General features: G+C 57.7%; 1 protein-coding gene across 9 annotated transcripts; it reads right to left on the reverse strand.

The window, feature by feature from the left end:
• Positions 1-622: 622 nt before the first annotated feature.
• On the reverse strand, positions 623-13177 carry AMPD2 (adenosine monophosphate deaminase 2). 9 transcript variants are annotated; one of them, XM_081024802.1, is made up of 19 exons: positions 12735-13158; positions 11775-11869; positions 7665-7795; positions 7320-7450; positions 6128-6196; positions 5918-6029; positions 5487-5673; positions 5129-5270; positions 4946-5035; positions 4586-4715; positions 4221-4415; positions 4000-4131; positions 3615-3778; positions 3211-3337; positions 2957-3120; positions 2564-2684; positions 2126-2299; positions 1831-1941; positions 623-1695 (listed from the first exon to the last, which is right to left on the reverse strand). In XM_081024802.1, the coding sequence occupies exons 2-19, from the start codon at positions 11863-11865 to the stop codon at positions 1486-1488; spliced, it is 2481 nt and encodes an 826-aa protein (XP_080880928.1). In that variant the 5' UTR covers positions 11866-11869; positions 12735-13158; the 3' UTR covers positions 623-1485. The 9 variants fall into 9 exon arrangements, with proteins under 9 accessions (XP_080880928.1, XP_080880933.1, XP_080880929.1 ...); XM_081024807.1 differs by lacking the exon at positions 12735-13158 and adding an exon at positions 10807-10981 and having other exon boundaries at positions 11775-11893; XM_081024803.1 differs by lacking the exon at positions 11775-11869 and having other exon boundaries at positions 12735-13177.
• Between the last annotated feature and the right edge of the window lie 6701 nt (positions 13178-19878).

Genomic DNA, 19878 nt, shown 5'->3' on the forward strand with positions numbered 1-19878 from the left:
TCCTGCCCCCTCACCGCACCCTCAATTACACAGGCTCACGCTGTTTTAGGGCTAATTGCTTCTGAAGCAGCCAGCCTGTCATTCTCCCCACAGCAGCAAGAAGCTTCTCTGTCGCCAACCCAGGACCCTGCACAGCACAGGGTACATTCCACTTTCCTTCTTGGAGGTGCTCCAGAAATTGTATATTAAACATGGGACAAAGCCTGGATATTAAATTCCTGAGCCATACCTTCCACCCAGTGAATCAGAATCTGAGGGTAGGACCTGGAAATGGCATTTTAAACAAGCTCCCCAGAAGATCTTGAGGTCCCCAAGGTTTCAGAACCACAGGCCTAGGCCTGCTTGTAAGTACATACCCCCTAATGTTCCAGGCTGTCCCAAGAGGCTGGAAGGGGAGAGGAACTAGAAGGAGAAAAGTATGACGACGGCCTGGGGGCGGCAGATGTGCCCCCGTGGGCCCCTCCTTTCTCCCACATCTTCCTTCGTCAGTTCCCAAGTGCACAAACACACGTCACCAAGCCCAGTCACTCCCCTCAGAATTTGCTTTCCCTCCATCCAAAATGTCCCTGGATCCTCGGCCATCCCCACCTCAGCTCTCCCTCTCCCAATAGAGACCCCACCTGCCTCATTACTTAAATAATCTTTATTTCTCATGCACTAGGAAAGATGGGATTGTATGAAACACTGCATTTCACAGCAAAGGCCTCGGTCCGGAGAACAACATAGGGGACCAGCCAGGATCCAAGTCTGGTCAAAACTCTGGGGACCATACTGGGGATTACCACCCCCAGGGCTGGTGGCAGATCTAGGACCTTCCAGCTGCAGTGGCCCCAGACATGGCACAGGGTGGCTGCCCCCTCCCACAGAGGCACAGGAAGCTGACACCAGAGGAGTATGTGGAGCGGAGGAAGGACGGAGACGGCTGCGAGGCAGCGACGTGGCAGAGGTGGCGGTCTGGCGCCTCCAAGGCCTGAGTCCAGAATGGCAGGGCTACAGTGAGCTCTCAGCTGAGCTCTCGCCGTCGCAGAGCTGCTGGAGCCCCACAAAGCCACCAGCAGCCCTGTGCTCACAGATGTGTTCAGATCCCACCCGACTATCCCTCAGCCATGTAAACAAGACGGGGGGGCCTACACTTAAGCCTTGGCCAAAGCGCAGATCTGCCCAGGCCGGACTCCGAAGGCTAGAGGGGCCAGCCCTCCACAACCATCCCTAGCCCCAGTGGAGAACCAGGCTTCGGGGGATCCTGGGATGGGGCCACCAGCAGGGCAGCCCTCAAACCTGGGCCATTGGGGTGCCACCTGAGCCAAGACAGGTGGAGCAGATCCTGGCACTGCTCTAACTGGGGTGGCACAGAGACAGATACAGGTCAGAAACATGCCGGACAAAGAAGAACGTACGCATGCAGAGACCACAACAGGGTGGGAGGGGTCCGAGGACAAAACATGGTCCAAGTTCTGAGCCGCGGAGGCACCATGTGGGCCAGGCTCACTGAGGCCCCGGACTCATGGTGACACCTGGCTCCTCAGGGATGGTCTCCAGCATCTCACTTTGGACAGCCTGCGTGATGAGCGCCAGCTCCTGGCACAGGGTCTCGTGGCGGTAGCTCACGCGGATGTCCGGCACGTTTGTGCGGCGGATGTCATTGCCCTCAGGACCCTCCTTGGTGTAGTTGGGTCCCAGCCAGTGGCTCTTCACCTGCAGGGTGAGGGAGTAACGGGCAGGGCTGCAGCCTGCGCTGAGGGGCCATGTCCCAGGACCCCTGGGACCTTCCCCAATGCAGAGGAGGGGCGGGAGAGGGGATGCCCAGGTCCAGGCTAGCGGGCGTGGTACCTTGTGGGAGAAGCCACTCATGAGCACACTGTTGCGCGCCAGCTCACACATGTCGCAGGAACTGAGCTTCCACACCTGGGTGGCGATGCTGTACTCTTCCATCAGCGGCTCCTGCACGGGCCAGGTTCCCTTAAGACACGTGCGCCAGGCCGGGTCACCCAGTCCCTCCCCGGGGCACTTGCCAGGCAGCATGCGGCACTCCACCAGCAGGGGGCAGCACCAGCCCTGAGACCCCGGTGTGGGCGGTGTCCTCGTCCCAGAACACCCGCCGGCCTGCTGCCCACCGGGTTCCCACCTTGGTGAAGTGGAATTGCAGAGGGTCATCAGTGGACAGCGAGACCATGAGGCCTCGGGACAGGTACTCAGGCAGCGGGTTCCGGTGGTAGCTGAGGAAGAGGCTGTTGTTGCTGAGCGGCGACATGGCGATGCCGATCTGGGCCAGGTAGTACAGGTACTGCAGGACCGGGGCCTGGGCAGGAGACAGGCAGGGAGGGCCGGTCAGGTGGCCCGGGGGCTGCAGAGCACGCCTGGTTCTGGGGGTGACAGGCCACAGTCGTGGAGGGAGGAGTCCAGGCTGGGCCTGATCTGTGGAGGCTCATGTACGGTCGGAATCCGTGTTGGCCTTTAGCGTGGAGGCCGCGGTTAGAGGGGGCCAGACTGGGGGCTGCGTGAGGAAGGGGATCAGCTGCCACAGGGGCCCAGGTGGGAGGGAGGCTGGGGGTGCAGCCCTGACCTTGCGCAAAAGCAGCCCGTGCGAGATGTTCTCAGCCAGCATGAAGGCCGACACCAGGTGGTGGATGGGCCCAGCCTCCCCGCAGTGCGGCCGCAGCACAAACGTGTGGAAGCCCCTTTGCCTGGGGGACATGGAGACAGCGTCAGCTCTCAGGTCTGGCGCCCTGCCCCAAGACTGTGTGGGCCTGGCACGGGGCAGGGCTAGATTCTTGGCTTCAAGGCGTGAGCCATGCAGCCCCAAGGGCCGAGAACCAACCCATTAGGACCGTGCCCGGGGCAAGAAGTAGGTCAGGGCTCTGGTGGGCCCAGCGCAGGGCAGGCCCAGGGCCAGGCCTGTTGGGCAAGGTGAGAAACAGCAGGGCGAGAGGAGGTGCAGTGTTGGCAGCGTCCACACCTGCGCAGGTGGTTCAGCATGGCCATGTTGGCGAAGGTGTAGTACAGGTAGTAGGCGTAGGGTGGATTGTCCTCTTCCACCCAAGCCTCGGGCAGGGGGCTCTCCAGGTTGAAGACGTGGTTCTCGGGCTTGGACTCATCATCCACGCTGTCAAAGCCATCCACCTGGCACAGGACCTTGGGGTTAGGCCCAGAGCTGCCACCAGGCAGTCCGTCCTCCCCGTGCCCATCCCCAGCCCTGTGCCACCTGCTCACATGCTGCAAGAAGAGGTGCAGCTCCGGGTGGCTGGCGGGGTGCACAGTGGCCTCGAACAGAGGCAGGAAGATGTTCTCCAGCATCTCCTGAAAGTTGGCTAGCTGGCCCTTGGTACGGTACACATCACTGCAGGCAAAACGTAGGCACCCAGGTGCGTGCAGGTCAGGGCCGGTGTGTGAGGACACCAGCAGGCCAGGAAGGGTCAGACCCCAGCCCAACGTCACTTTAACTAACACCTTTGAACCACACTGGGCGGGCCGGGCTAGACAGACCATGGGTGGGGCCAGGAGGGCCCGCCTTTCACTCAGGGGACTCGGTCAGCCAGGCCAGGAGGACAGGAGGCAGCCTCTGGGCCCTTGACCTCTGCCCCCTCGTGTTCCCCCCCACTCCCAGGGACACTCACAAGAGGCGGGGCACCTGCACGAGCCAGCGCACGTTGGGGGAATGCACGCGGTGCATCACGGCCCAGTGTGCCAGCTTGTCCCACTCGTCCCTCGAGCGCCCATAGATGGAGAGCCTCAGCTCCGCATTCTGGTATTTGCTCTCCTCCAGATCGGACATCACCTCCTAGGGACATGCACGAGGCAACTGTCACGCTCAGGCTTCCCAGCAGTCCTCGTCTTTGCACCCACTGCCACGTGTCCTCAGGCAGCCTCCTGCCTCCGACTCACCGTGCTCACCCACCCATGGGCGCCCCTCGTATATCCAGGTTTCCACTCAGGCCAGGGAGCACTGCCCAAGGCCCACGCTGCCCCCGTGCCAGGGTCTTGGCAGCCACGCCTCCTTACCTTGATGATGTGGGCAAAGTACTTCCCAGAAACCTTGTTGTCTGTCTTGATGAAGATCTCTCGGAGGACAGATTCCCCAATAGGGTTGTACTTGGCATTGAACTTGTCAAAGCGATGGAAGGTGTTCCTGTCCTGGGGTAGACAGGCAGGCCCAGGTCACCCCTGACCCCCCAGCCCACGTACGGACCCAGAGTCCCTCAGCCCCCGATGCTGGGACAGACCGCATGCACGTCCAGCGTGTCCACACTCAGGTCATAGGCCGTGAGATTCATGCTCTCGAAGACCTCGCGCAGCGTCTGCTCCCGGCCCTGCTCCACGTGCACGATCTCCTCCAGGTGGCGCTTCATCGCCCGCTTGATGAAGCGCAGTAGGTGCTTCTGGTTCATGCAGGAGGAGGCGTGGATGTGCGTATCCACCTGGGATGGAATGGGGGCTGCTGGGTCCACCAAGGCCAGGGGGAGGGGGGCACGTCGAGGACCTGGGCAGTGGGATGGGAGACGCCTCTCCAATGTGGGTGCTGCGTGGGGGCCCAGGTCTCCTGGGGGAGGCTGGGCAGAGGTGCAGGGCTGGCCAGGTGCGGACCCACCTTGCGGATGTTGTAGAAATCTCGGTGTGGCACCTTCTTCTGGGCGGCCAACTCTTTCATCTCATTGAGCAGCACGTGCATCTGGAACTTGGAGCTCAGGTATTGCAGCCGACGGTAGCAGAACGACTTTCTGGCAGGAGGAGAACAGGTGGGGGCTCAGGGTCTGTGGGGAAGCCCCTGAGGAGCAGAGCAGAGGAGGGGGCGGGAGGGTGCAGGACTGAAGCTGCCCAGGGGGCAGCAGGCTACTAGGACTCGGTGACTGAAGCAGTGAGAGACTGGTGACAGGTGTCTGCAGCAGGGCTGGGGCTGGAGAGTCCGGGCTCGGGGGGAGCTGAGTGTCTGCGACCAGTGGGGACTCACATGGGGCCATTGATAATCAGTGCCATGAGCACGTTGACGTCAGCCACAAACTCCTGCAGGTCCGGGTATGGCAGCTCCACCTCAGAGCAACTGGCACATGGGGGTGAAGGGGGAGCTTGGGTAAGGAGAGCAGGCAGGTCCTGCAGCCCCCAACTTCCCCCCAGCATATCCCATCCCTCTTACTGCAAATCGGGCTCCCTGTGGGTGTAGACGTGCACCACGCCCTGTACCATGCGCAGACCCAGGCCCAGGTCCCCAGGCATGGTGCTGGGCTCCCAGTGCTCATAGGGGTGCTGCTCCAGCGCCGGGGGGTGCACCGGGGCGTCTGCAGGGTGGGGAGGGTGGGGTCAGGGCCAGGGCCATCTGCCCAGCCCAGAGGCCCCGCAGACAGAGAAGGAGCGACGTCAGGCGCCCGCCCCCCGCCTCCATCCCGGAGCCAGGGTGCATGTGGGAAGGGGCAGGCAGTGAGGTTCCTGGGCCCCAAGCTCAGGGAGCCTGGGATGTGAGGGCACTTGCATCAGGGCAGGGACGGGAATCCCACCTGCAGACACAGGGGTGTCGGGGCCCTGCTCATAGGTCCGTGTCTCGAGAGGCTTCTCAGCCAGCTGCTGCAGATACCGGCGGGTGGTGGTGCAGAAGCCCTGCAGTGACAACGCCATGTACTTCTCCCGGATGAAGAGGGCCCGCACCACACTCTTGGCTGCGTCCAGCAGATCTGTGAATGGCACCTGGAGACAAGGACGTGTGGTCACTCTCTTTGGTCTTAGGCCCAGGCCAGGCTCACTCTCAGCTCTTCCTTCAGGCCTTGACCCCAGAAACACTCAGACCATGCACTTCCCAGCACATCAACCAGCTCCCAGACAGACCCTCTGCCCCTCCAGCTTCCAGAAAGAGAAACGCCCTCTCTAGCCCCACCCCCAGTTCCCCAGGCTGGGGGAGCCCACCGGGACCCAGGGCCCTGCCCGCACTCACCCCACACTTCTCATCCCCGGCGATGGTGACCCGCTGAAATTCCCGCTCCAGCACCACGTCACGCTCCCGCAGACCCCGGTCGCCTTGCCCCTCACCCTGCTCCTTGTAGAGCCTACGGGACGCAGGGCACAGGAAAGGGGGTTGGAGCCTATAGTGCGACAGGCCCCAGCCCCGCAGCCCCACGTCCCCTCAGCCCTCTGCCCTCCTCACTGGAAGTCCAAGTCACTGTCCGTCTTCAGGAAATCCTGCTTGGCCCGAAGCAGGATGTCAGGCTCCAGCCTAGAGATGAGGGGGTGAGAGGTCAGGCAGACAACGAGGGACGGCCCTGGCCCCAGACCACTGCCCTGCGGGTGCTGCTCTTGCCCCACTTTGGAGATGAGAAAGCACCTCCAGAAGTTAAGCCTGTGCCCAGGCTACACCGACAGCGCCAGCACCCAGCAGCTTGACACCAAGGCCTGTACTTCACACTACTGCTCCCCCCAAAGGAGGGAACCGATGGGAGAGGGACAGAGACGGGGCTCTGAAGCACCCCATGGAGACAAAGGGACCCTGTGCGCCTCCCCACAACCCCACACTGCCTGTGTCCCACCCCACCCCGCGGCTGCCTGGCTGTGCCCCCCACCTCGCGGATTCCTGGCTGTGCCCCCCACCCCGCGGCTGCCTGGCTGTGCCCCCCACCCCACCCTGCAGCTACCTGGCTGTGCCCCCCACCCCGCGGCTGCCTGGCTGTGCCCCCCACCCCGCGGCTACCTGGCTGTGCCCCCACCCCACCCCGCGGATTCCTGGCTGTGCCCCCCACCCCACCCCGCGGCTGCCTGGCTGTGCCCCCCACCCCACCCCGCGGCTGCCTGGCTGTGCCCCCCACCCCACCCCGCGGCTGCCTGGCTGTGCCCCCCACCCCGCGGCTGCCTGGCTGTGCCCCCCACCCCGCGGCTACCTGGCTGTGCCCCCCACCCCACCCCGCGGCTGCCTGGCTATGCCCCCCACCCCGCGGCTGCCTGGCTGTGCCCCCCACCCCGCGGCTGCCTGGCTGTGCCCCCCACCCCGCGGCTACCTGGCTGTGCCCCCACCCCACCCCGCGGATTCCTGGCTGTGCCCCCACCCCGCGGCTGCCTGGCTGTGCCCCCCACCCCGCGGCTGCTTGGCTGTGCCCCCCACCCCACGGCTGCCTGGCTGTGCCCCCCACCCCACCCCGCGGCTGCCTGGCTGTGCTTCCACCATACACAGCTGTCTGTGCCCCTCACACACAACTGCCTGGCTGCATCCCCGCCGCAACTTGTATGGCTGTACACCACCGACTCCGAGGCTACCTGGCTGTGTCCCCTACCCCCCAACCTACAGCTGCCTGGCTGTGTCCCCCAACACCGGGGCTGCCTGCCGGGTTCTGGGGCCGGGGGCTCACTTGACATCCTGGCTGATCTGCCGCTCCAGGCGCTGCCTCCGCTCCTCCAGCTGCTCGATGGGGCTCTCCTCGGGGAACTCGTAGGGGGCACTGCGGAGCTCACTCTCAGCCAGGGAGCGGCTGAACAGCTCCTGGTGGAGGGAAGGAAGGGTCAGTGTGGCTTAGCCCTCAGCCCCCGGGCCCTCCCGTGCAGAGTCTGGGGAGGGGGGGAGGGCAGCAGGAGCTGGGGGTACCTGGGAGAGGCTAGGGATCAGGGCACAGCCAAGCATGAAGTCAGGGGACAGGGAGCAGAGTCAGGGCATGGGGACAGCATGGAGGGATACAAGGCAAGGTGCCCGGCGATACCTCCGCGATCTCCTTGCATTTGCCATCCATAGACGTGCGTAGGTCAAGCGGGAAGTGCTTGTGGCAGGGGGCAGGGCCTGGCAGGGATCGGGCAGACTGCAGCGGAGGGGCCCCCAGCCCACCCCGGGCCTCTGTGGAGACAGTGATGCCAGGGTCAAAGGGTGGAGGGCAGGATCTGGGTGCAGTGGAAGCCCTGGGCCCCCGCCCGCCCCGGGCCAGCTCCGGGGAGAGGCCAGGGCTTGGAGAGCAGGCCGTCCTTTCTCAGAGGCTGAGGAGGAGGCTGTGTGTGACTCCCAAAGGACCTCACCCTCACAGCTACCACAGGGACCCCTCGCGTATTCCAGGTGTGAGGGTGGGGGTGCTAAGTCTGCCCCTGGAACAAGTGGATTCATTCACTCCAGGAATCAGAATCTGAATCTTGGACTAGGGGCCGCTCCCTCAGGCCTCCCAAACCTCCATGTGAGAACCTCCCACATGCGGCACACGCTCTAGGAAGGCGCCAACAAGGACCTGCGGCCACATCAGCGGTCCCCAGCCCACAGCTTCCAGAGCAGGCAGTCCAGGCTCAGACCTGCCTCTGGACTAGCAGGTCCTCCTCTCAGAGGGCCAGGGCCCTATGTCCTGATGTCCTACAGCTACAGAGCACGGGGAGGCCACGGCTGCCACCCAGCTCTGACCTGGGGACCAGCCCTCAAGGGAAGAGGAAGAGAGAATGTGGAGGACCTCACTGGCAGCGGGAACCCGACTGCCTCCCCAGAGGCCTGCCCTCTCCCCCAGGACCCCAGGGCTGCCAAGCTGTGCCTTGGTCCCAGCCTGTCCCTCCCACTGCTGGCTGCCCCTCCAAAGGGAGCTGCCACAAACAGTCTGCGCCACTCAGAGGCCCCAGAATCTGGGCCGGAGGCCCCAGGGAGGGAAATATCAGAGGCCAGGGTCTCAGCGCGTGGAGGGCAGAACTCAGCAGCACCAGTAGGAGGCTGGCACTAAAAGCCTTGAGGCTGCTAGTCTGGAGGGGGTGCCGTGTTCCCAGCCCACCCTGAAGGACCCTCCTGGGCTCAGCCGCCCCACCCTCCCCAGCAGGAAGCCCTCCACTCCCAAATGGGCTCGCCCAACCAGCTTGGGGGTCCTCCCTTCCAGCACCCTCCTTTCCCCTCTCCACCAGGACTGAGGGACAGACTGGAGGCTGTGCCCAGGTAGAGTGTCTTCCAGTCCCTAGGCCCACTCCCCGGCGCCCCTGAGTCTGATCCCGAGGCTGGACAAAAGGAAGAGGAGGTGCCTGCCCCAGACCCAGGACCCAGCACCCACTTGTCCTCATGCCTGCCTGGGTCCTACCTGCAGAGTTCAGGAAGCGCCAGCCGGCAGCCCAGTGCCCCTTGCCTGCCTGTTTGCTGAGTGGCCGGCAGCCCTGTGCCCCTTGCCTGCCTGTTTGCTGAGTGGAGCTGCAACCAGTCCCCCAGGACAGCTCAGGGGCCGGCACGGGCTGTACCAAGTGCAGCTGCATACAGGGGAGACCCTGGGATGACGGCAAGTAGGGGGCTGGGGGAGCTCAGGAGAGCCCAGAAATCAAGGGAAGGAGCATCAAAGTTCGGAGATGTGAGGAAGCCCAGAACTGAACAGGGCCTTAACCTCTACAGTGCCAGGGCCCAACCCAAAGTGGGGCCCCCAAGGGGCGGGAGCAGGGTAGGCTGATATGGGCAGGTCACGCTAAGCTGGCAGGGAGGGGCCAAGGCTCCTTAAAATGTACTGCCCCAGTGTATAGTGAGTAGGTAGAACCTGGCTGGCCAAGGGATGGGGGAAGAGGAGTACAAAGAAAGAGGGCAAGCAGCCCTGTCTCTATACCCAGCAGCCCCAGACCATCCTCCTCTGCCCAGTGGCCTTGTTTTGCCTGTCCTCTGGGGCCCTGCCTATGGGGTCCCTCGGGAGACACAGGGCCTCTGCCTGGGAGAGGAGCTGGCTGGCAGCCCTGGAAGTGGCTCAGTCCAGGCAGGGACCATGACACCCAGCGACTGGTTCATGGTCCCCTAGACCTCCACCCCCGTTTCAGTTGTGATGGACACACTGCCCAGGAAGAGAGGTTTGGGAGAAGAGGGACTAGAATTTGGGGGACTTGAATCTGACTTTGTTCCCATTTATTAGCAAGTCTCTACCTCCTGGATGATTCAAACCCTGTCTATAAGCGGGTGATAAGTGGGTCCTGTCCTGCCTCGCCACAACTGCCATAAGGCTTACACAGATCTGGCTCCGAGTATCCAGTCAAACACGATAATATGTGATTATGAACTCTTGGGACCCTCCCAACACGTCCCACCCACCGGGGAGGGTGGGAGGTTCTTAGGCCCAGGGCAGGCCAAGGCAACCGAGCAGAGAAAGGCAGCAAAGAGAACAGAACCTAGCAGGGGTGGAGATGGGGGGCGGTGATACTATCTCTTACTTGTAAGAGGGCAGCGAAGGAAGAGGAAGGAAAGATGAGCACCTACTCCACCCCTCAGGATGTAAGACACAGCCTGAGGTCCTTGCTTGCCCAAGAACTCTGATTCTACACAACTCTTCCCCACTCCGAAACCCCTCCGGGGGACGCTGACCACAGACCTCCAAGGGTGGTCTGGAAGGGGTCAGCAGGAGCTGAGACAAAGGCCCTCATCTCAACCCCCTCTCCTATCAGGATGGCCCAGGGCCTCCATAGAAATGCTGGAGTGACCAATACAGGTTCCAGCAGCCAGAGCCATCCCCCCAGCATGCCAGGCCTTTGCACGAGGCTGCTGGGGTTCACTGGAGGTGACAGACAGGCAGTAACCTCCACACTCCCTGAAGCCGGGCCTAGAAAACCCAGCTGCTGCCTGCTGGTCCCTTCTCCCAGGGTCTGTGTCACAGCACCACACACACACACACACACACACACACACACACACACACACACAATCACACGGGGGAGCAAGGGTATAGGTGACCAAAAGCTAGCCACTCCCGCCAACTCCAAGATTCTTGCCATCCCATCTACTCTCTTAACCAGGACTCACTGCCAGGGCTGCCTCAGTAGGCAGCGAGGTGCCCCAGGCTTTGACCCACAAGTATGATGCTCCCACCATGTGACCACCCAAAGGTACAGAACTGGCCCTGGCTGACACACCCTCTGGATGGCACAGACCTGGGCACAGAGAACACAGACCCTCAGGACAGCACGGATCACGCCAGCATCTTCAATGGCATAAGAAAACATAGGAGGTGGGTGGTCAGGCTACAGGCACAGACAGCTGCTGAGGAGGAGACTGGCTTGACCTAGTCACCAAGGAGGGGAGGTGGTGTTTCTTCAGCCACAAGACCTGGGGACAGCAGATGGCAGGGAGATATCCCTTAGAAAGCACAGACGCAGGCAGCCAAGCCCTTAGGGTACTGGTTGTTCCTTAGGGAACAACCGTACCAGGCTGCCTGCTCCAAATGGTGCAGAGATGCCTACTAGAGTGGGAGCCGGAACCAAAGTGTACTGAAGCACTCGCGGGTGGGCAGCAGGCCCAGCCTGAGCCCTGCATGGTCGGGCCCAAGGACACCAATACTCTTGGGGACGCTCACGAGACAGACCAGGAATGAGCACACAGCAAATGATCACAGTTGCGCCCCCGGCCCTGGGATGCCTGGAGTCAATGAGTGTGCCCTAACATCAGAGCCCCGGTGAGGGGTCAGAGATCTGGGGTCCTAAAAAAAGGAACTAGCCATATGAGGACAGCCTGAGCCTGCCTGGAAAGGCACAGTTGCCAGCACTGTGGCCACTCTGCAAACCAGTCAGTCCCACTTGGGCCCCACTCCATTCATACACTCTCCATGCAAACAGCCTTAGCACATCCACACGCTGACACGTGTGCAAACACACCCCTTGCTGTACCCACACCCATGCCCACTCCCCGTTACAAGGACAGCATCCCTGACAAAGAAACCTCCACCCCAGCTCTCTCCCCACACCACCTCCCCAGCCAGCTGTCCCTGGGACCGAGGACCAGGCGCACCACAGCGGTGAGGGTGCAGAACCCCCCACACACACCCCTGCCCTGAGGGGACCAGTGGCTAGGGCCAGAAGTGGTGGAGCAGAGCCAGTGCCTGGGTCAGGACGGACACACTCACCTGCTACTGCAGAGGAGGGCTGCTGGCTGGCACGCTTCTTAAAGGGATATTTGGCCTTGGGTTTGCCCGGGCCGGATGGATAGGATGCCATGGCTCTGGTCGTGGAGATGGCGGGGGAGTCTGAGCCGCACCAGCTGGGCCTGCCTCTGCCACATCCAACCCCTTCCTCCGCCCCGCCCCCAGCGGGAGTGAGGGATGCAGGAAGCAGAGGCCCCGCCAGCGGAAGAGGCCCTGGCCACGATTTCTGTTGTCTAGGCAACCTCCGGGAGGGGCCTCCATCCCCGCCCCTTATCCCTCCCTCGCCCTCCCTCATCCCGGGAGTGACGTGGGCCTGGGGAGGGATGGAGGTGCGAACGAGATAGGAGTCAGCACCCGGCACGCACTAACCCTCGCTGGAGCCCTGGAACCCGCCTCCCTTGCCATGACTCTGGGGCGGGGACTCAAAGTCCAGGCTAGCTGGACTAGCTAGCGTGAGAGAAAAATATGACAATAATCAAGGATCCGGCGTGAGCTCCCCCAGACTCAGAACACGCTCGGCTCAGGGCAGGCGCAGTCCGTGAACACCCCGTCCCTCCGGGGCAGAATCCCCTTTTTCCCTCTCTATCTGAACCCCGGCCCCAGAGCAGCGCAGCCCTGGGAGGATGGAGTAGGACGGAGACTCCCAGCCCGGCAGGGAGTAGCCCGTCTTGGGGAAATTCCACTGTCCAGCAGAGCTACCTTCTAGGAAGGCAGGGAGGCCAGGAGGCAGGGGCTTCTCTGAGGCTCCGGGGGAGACCCGGCGTCTCCCGCCTCCTCCCTGTTCTCCCACACTCGGGCTCTGCTCTCCCGGGCCCTCCTCCGGAGGAGCTGGCCGCCTTCGCTACGTCTGCCGGCTGTGCTCAGTCCGCTACCCTCGTCACCCAGGACGCTGCGCGTCTCGGTCCCGGAGACCCTGCCCCCAACACAGGCACACACACTCACCTGAGGCCATGCTGCCCGGGCCCTTAAAGGGACCGGGGAGGCTGCCCGCCAGGGTCTGCACAGCCGGGAAGCCCGGGTCTCGAGGAAGGGGATGAGGGCTGGGGCCCAGACCCGCGCCGAGTCGCTCCAAGAGCCCCTGCCCCCGCACGGAGACGCGGGAAGCGAGGCAGTCGTTTAAAATTGCCGGATGTCAGGAGGCGGGCCCCCGCCGACCTTGGCCGCAGCGCTGGCCTGCAAGACCCCCCAGCTCCCGCACTCCAGAGGCGAGCAGGCCACGTGCTCCCGGGAGAGCGGGACCCGGAACTCGCCTGGGCTTCTCTCCACTCTCTGGATATTCGGGGTCGGCCTCCTGTAGCTGGACTGTGGGGGAGTCACGCAACAGGTGCGACCCCACCGAAATCCGACCAGTGCGGCCGCGCGTCTCCGGGGGCCCAGGCCCCGCCCCGACCGGACCGCCCGGCCCCGCCCCCGCCATTTTTTTTCCTCATCCCGGCGCCACGTGGTCTTCAGCCACTACGCAGTCGGCACCGTCGGATCGGTGCAAGTTCTGTGCGTCAGCTCCTCAGTAAATGGGATGGGGTAATCGCACTACCTCACTCAAAGGAGTTACTGTGAGGACAAATGTTCACCACCTTTGCGCGGTGCCTGGCACAAAATCAGTGCCCAATGAAAGGTAGCTATTATCATTGCCCCAGGATTCACTTTTAGCAGAAGTCCTACACCAGCATTCTCACTGTGGGTGTCTGTTTCCTCCTGGCAGGCATACACAGGCAGGGTGTGCCTTGCATTCTGGCTCCCCTTCCCACATTTATTTCTATATTTGTTGATTAAGAGCTTAGGCTCTGTAGCCAGAATGCCTGGGTTCAATTCCAGACTCCTCCACCTACTTCCTGACTGACTCTGGGAAAGTTACTTCTTAGCTGAATTTCTATTTCATCTATAAAATGAGTGTAAGAAACCCTGCTTTGTGGTGGTTTTTCGATAAATGAGCTAATATAACTGCTCACAACAGTGCCTGACCTTTTACTATCCAATTAATATTTGTGTATTATTGCTTTGGCCTTGGCTTTGGTTCCCTATTAAAACTCCCAGAGGTGTATTCACCTTATAGCCTATAAAGAAGTGGAGTTGGTCTGTTGTGGGGACTGCAGATACACGGCCCAACCATTATCTCCACTCTCAAGTGGCTGAAAATCATACCTAAAGGGAACTTACAAGGGAAAGTCCCGAAGACTTCTCTGAACATAATTAAGTGTATGAGCAGCAATTAATCTTTTTCCTATTTCTCCATCTTGTGGGAGCCCTTTACCCCCCCACACCCAGTTGCACAAACGCTGCTGATCCAGCCCCTCCTGGTTCTCACCACCCCCATAGCCAAATTCCTTCCCAAACTTTGCCTCTCCCAACTCTCCCCAGGCTGGACCCTGAACCTTATTCTCACCTCCATTGATCCCTGCCTACTGGTCCTAATGCTGGGCAACTCAAAAAACCATAGTCTTCATAAACATGGGGGAGGAAAAGTTCACCTTACAAAGAATCAATAAAATTGAAAAGAGAACAAGGAAATGCCATGTTTACCCATCAAATTAGCAAAGATTAAGGGGGGGAAAAAAGTTCTGGGCAGCCCGGTGGCTGGGGTGGTTGGAGCACCGTGCTCCTAACGCTGACGTCGCTGGGTGGATTCCCACAAGGGCCAGTGAGCTTCGCCCTCTACAGCTAAGACTGTGAACAACAGCTCTCCCTGGAGCTGGGCTGCCGCGAGCAGCTGGAGGTTGGCATAAGCTGCCTGTGGGTTGCTGTGTGCTACCATGGGCTACTGTTTGCCGCCATGAGCGGCCACGGCCAGCATGAGTGGCCAGCAACCATCGTGAGCTGCTGTGGGCTGCTGTGTGCTACTGTGTGCTGCCACCAGCAGCCAGTGGCCATCGTGAGTGGCCGGCAACCAGCCAGAGCTGCCATGAGCTGCTGTGAGAGGCTGACGGACAACCATCAACTGACGACCAGCGACCAGCGACCCACTGCCTCAGCTGGGGGGAGCGCAAGGCTCATAACACCAGCATGGGCCAGGGAGCTGTGTCCTATACGACTAGACTGAGAAACAACGGCTTGAACAGGAGTGGAGAGGGGGAGGTGGAAAAAGGGGGTGGGGAAAGTCCTAATGCAGATAAGGGTGTAGTTAGTGAGCTGGAACATTGGCACAATCTTTCTGAAAGCCATTTAGTAATATATGATCAAGAATCTTTTAAAATTTCATATTATTTGACCCAGTAATTCCACTTCCAGGAAATTAATTCTTCTAAAAAGAGCTGCCAGAGCAACATGCCCAAAGTTTCATCACTACAATGATTATCACACAAAAAGGTTGGCAACTTTAAAGGCCCAATAGGGAAACATTTAAATTATGTCTTATACATACAGTGAAATACAGCTGTTCTTGGAGCATTTCTTACTGAGTAGGAAATGTTTACAATGTAATGCTAGGTGAAACATAAATGGATGTAAAAATCTGTACATACAGTATGGCCCTAATTATGTGACATATATGCATAGAAAATAAACACACCAAGACGTTTACAAATGATTACCTGTGAGAGGCAGAATTGTGGGTTATTATTTATTTTCTTCTTTATACTTATTTGCATTTAAAAATTGTCTACAATGAACATCCATTACTTTTATAATCAAGGGACTGGAAAACAACAAAAGTCGGTAAAAATCTGTAATAGCCTCCACCCCATCCCCAGTAGACCCTCCTGGGTCTTAACCCCAGACTAAATTAATCTTGGGACCCTTAGGAATGTTGAGGCTCCCAACAATGAGTAATAAAATAAATCTGGAAATTAAAAATCCAGCACCAGGTAACCAAGTAGAATGTTAACTATGTTCTAAAAAAATTGCAAATTTTGACAGTTTTAAGCAGTGGTTTCTTGCATCGCGCCAGGTTTCTTCAGGATTCCCCCTTAATCCAGACCTACCTATTTACCTGCCTAACCAGCCCACAGATGGCAAGCCCTGCCCAGGCAAACCGGTTCATTAGTCCCTTCATGCTTCTCCCTAGCCCCACGTGCATCACACCCTTCACCCTGTAACCCTCCCACATTTCCAGGCCACGTGGTATACTGTCCCTGCTGGGAAATCTGCCCTGATTACACCCAGCAGCAATTTCCCCACCTACATAACACCAGCAAGATCTCAGTGGGATTCCATTGTCTGTGTAGAAGAGAGTTTGGGAAATGAAGGAGTGAGTCATTCCCTACAACCTCACGTAGGGGCCTTAATGATGTCTTTGAGCCTCTGGGATCTAAACACAGCTTCTTCCCCTCCTAGTCTATTCATCAGATGGTTCCTTAAATGGCCCTCCCTGAATCACAGGTCCCCACTGACAATGCACTCCTTACTTCTTGCAAGAACTGCTTCTCTTAGCTCTGGCCTGCAGCTCACTTACGATGTCAGCCTCCTACCTACGCCAGACCACTCTCCGCAAATATTAGACTTGGGAGAAAACACCTGCAGCCTTAAAAAGATTCTTGGCCAGAAAAATTTCACAAACTATACCCTATGCCTAGATCCTTCCAGAACCAAGCTGTTCAGCTCGTTTCTCAGGTTGTCCCAGCAGCCAGCACCCCACCCCCAACCCTAGTCACCCAGCAATGTTTATAGCACCATGCAGCTGTATCCATCTGTACTTATTTATAAGTCTTCCATAGGTTTTAGCCAAATCCTTTGTCGTTCAAGGCCCTTCACTGGCTAGCCCCAATTTCCTTTTCCTGTCTTCATCTCCCAGCCCTCCTCTCCATGCAGTGTTCCTTCACTTCCACTCCAGTCCAGTCACATCAAACTTCCCGGTCTTCTCTGAGCACACTTTGTACCTCCTGCCACCATGCCTTTTCTTATGCTCTTTCTGCTCATCAAAATGCGTATCCTCCATTTCTATTGTGTTCTGCTTCTTTGTTGAAAGTCTGTTCATTTTACAATTGTTCCCTCCTTTCTTCCACTATAGAACTTATCAATTTGAGTGTCAGATGTGTGACTCATTCTTGCTGCCCTGGGGTGGAGGCTAGGTTTTAAACAGCTCTGAATTCTCCCAACACTAACTAGCACTGTGTTCCTTTAATTAAATGGTTTCTCTCTGAATTTACCCCACCTCTTGCTTTGGACTGGAAAGTTTGGAAGGCAGCTCCTCATTCTTCATGTCCTCCCACAAGTCCCCACCACTGGGTGTGAGACAGATCCTGAGACCTCCCCGTAACTCAGGAAACAGGACCAAATTTGTTGAAAAATAGTGATTCTTTTTTTCACTCAAAATGATTTGGTTATAAGGGCTGTGAACTAGGACACCTGAGCTCCAGCAGATTCTGATGCTAATTTGTTTATTAATATGAGGATCATCTTTCTGTGCTTCAGATCACTCACGCACCTACCGGCTTAGCCTATTCCACCAGGACACTGAACCCAAATGTGATCATAAAGTAGAAATGCCAGCGGAAAGGCACAGGAGATGGAGACGGGGGCGGGGGGGGGGGGAGATGGGGGGAGCAAGAGATCACTGGCATCAGGATGGTGCATGCGGAGCAGTGGGTCTGTGCAATCAGAGGCCAGGTGAGGGCCAGGAGTTCTCTTACTCAGCCGAGTTTTGGGAACAGGAGCCAGCAAGCTAGGAAACAAGCAGAAGCAGCACAGAAGTTTGCAGAGGTGGTAGTTGAAAAAGGAACAAGCTCAAGCATTTTCCTCCACATGTGAAACAAGTCAGTCGTTCCTTTAACAAAGCTCAAGTGCTGCTGTTACTAAGCTCATGCATTTGCCTGTCTTTTTTGCCCTAGTTGTTCTTTCACTGGCTGCTTATGTGGAGGTAGTAGAAAGAAAGATCAGCTGGTGTGTCTGTGTACTAAGCTCTAAGACCTTGAACGAGTTACTTAACCCTCAAGCCTCAGTTATCCAGGCTGTAAATTGGGGACCAAGCACTTACCCTGAAATCCGTGTGAGAATTAACTGCTATGAGCCACATAAATTGACTAGCATGGTTCCTGGAGGTCCCTTGCTGTGAACAGTGCAGGCTTCAGCACAGCTCTGGCCTAGGTGTAAGTTACCAATATTGCAGGAAGGCTAGGGCAGGTATCATTACTGAAACCTTATAGCCAAGATTCCAAGACACAATTTCAAAGACAAGCTCTAGTTTTCCCTTAAGCCCACAAGCACCTGCCAATTTCTGATTGGGAAAACATGATCACCACGGAAGGCACCTTGGTGGCTGCCTATTTCTCCATCAGCCCTGAGAAGCTGGGCTCCAGGCCCAGTGCTTCGCATACAGATCCCCAGATATGCAGCTGAAAGGAGGGCGATGGTGGGTGGCAGCTCAGGGTTCCTGTAGGTGGGAACCTAGGTTCTACCTCCCCCTTTCTTAGTCCAACGGCCACCAGTGCACTATCCCAACTCTAAAAGGAAAGAGAAAGTTACAGCCTCTGCGTTCAGTGGTTCTCCACCTTGGCTGCACGTTAGAATCACTCGAGGACACTAAAAAATCTCATGCGTGGATGGCACTCCAGACCAATTAGCTCAGGATTTTTTTTTTTTTTTTTTTTTTGTTGAGAGCCCACTGGCCCATGTGGGAATCGAACCGGCAGCCTTCGGAGTTAAGAGCATGGAGCTCTAACCGCCTGAGCCACCAGGCCGGCCCAGCTCAGGATTTTTTAAAAAAGCTCTGTAAGTGAATTCCAATGTACAGCACAAGTTGAGAACCGCTGTTCTCAAGGGTTTTTTAAACTTGGCGGATGATGATAACCACCTATATTAGTTTAAAATTTTCTCAGGCTCTGGAATTGGCACTATTACTGCAACTTACTGATTCTAAGATACAGCCTTTTAATAATGTGCATATTTGAACATCTTTGAAATCAGAGTGATCTAGCATCTAAGTTTTGATGAAATACAAGCAGCCCAGGTGATTCTTATGATTAGGCAAGTTTGAGGAAAAACCAGTTCCCTAGTACTCCCGAGACACTGCTTCCCAACCTTCAACGTACTTGAAGTCGCTTATGATCCTGTTAAAAAAGCAGGTTCTGAATGAGAAAGTCTGGGTGAAGGCCTGAGATTCTGCATTTCTAACAAGCTCCCAGGTGACCCGTGCTGGGCCTTGCACCACGTTTGGGTAGCAAAATTCTAAAGTATCTCCTTCTGAGGAGACTCCCCCAGCAGCACATTTAAGTAAACTGAAAGAATCGGCACAGAGATATATGACCAATGGAGAGTCTTTGATACACGTCTGTGAGGTAGGTGATTGCTAGACTGCATTCCAGCAATTATGAGGCAACACAAACCCCCACACTAAAAATCAGCATAGTTCACTCAGCAAGTGACATTGGGCCTCGGGTGGCTTTAGTGGATAGAGGGGAAGGAGCGCCATTCTCTTTACCATATACTCTTCCTCCCTCCCTCCCTCCCTCCCTCCCTCCCTCCCTCCCTCCCTCCCCAACTTTTATTGAGTTTATGTCCAGTAGTAAACCACAGGTCTGAAGGATTCGAAGATAAGTCCAATTTGGCCCCTGATCTCCAGGGGGAGGGAACTCAGTCTAGGGGAAACCCATTTGTGAAACAAAGGACAATGTGGTAAGTGCTAATGACAGAGGTATGCACAAAGAGATCAGCCAGCATAAAGGAACAATGCTAATAGCTTCCGGGTGCAGCAGTCACTGCAGGAGCTGAAAAAAACATGTCTAATCTTTTCAAGGAAGGGCACCGCCCCAAACCAAAATTCCTTGCCAGGACCGGCCTGCTGTGATGGAGGAGTGTGTATTGATTCCTTGAAGCCTTTGAAACCAAGACCTTAGAATCTGGACTGAGTGGAGCTTGCGATGTTTGGTGCCTCTAATCTCGAGCTCTGAGATGCAAGGGAATTGGAGGAACAGACTTTTAGGGGATCAGCCTTTCAAAAGGATGGGACGGCCATTATCTGATTCCAGAACTCCAGTACCCACATCCTATCTTCCCGTGTCAGAATCCAGCAGATCATTTTCCTAGTCACAGAAACACTTGAGTCTCTGCCCTTTGTCATACTGAGCTCTTAATTGGCTTGGCCCATCACACTGCTAGATATAAAAGCCTCAATCCCCAGACTAAGTAGGTCTCCAGCTGGGGTAGGAGTCTCGGC

The sequence above is a fragment of the Rhinolophus hipposideros genome, assembly GCF_964194185.1.
Source record: "Rhinolophus hipposideros genome assembly, chromosome: 19".
NCBI classification, from domain to species: domain Eukaryota; kingdom Metazoa; phylum Chordata; class Mammalia; order Chiroptera; family Rhinolophidae; genus Rhinolophus; species Rhinolophus hipposideros.

Coding starts and splice junctions, on each gene's coding strand:
- AMPD2 (XM_081024801.1), bottom strand. CDS start 9,162: ATGCAGCTGCACTTGGTACAGCCCGTGCCGGCCCCTGAGCTGTCCTGG. Junction 5,271..5,486: donor CGACACCCCTGTGTCTGCAG/GTGGGATTCCCG, acceptor CCCACCCTGCAG/ACGCCCCGGTGCACCCCCCG. Junction 4,716..4,945: donor CTGATTATCAATGGCCCCAT/GTGAGTCCCCAC, acceptor TCCTCCTGCCAG/AAAGTCGTTCTGCTACCGTC.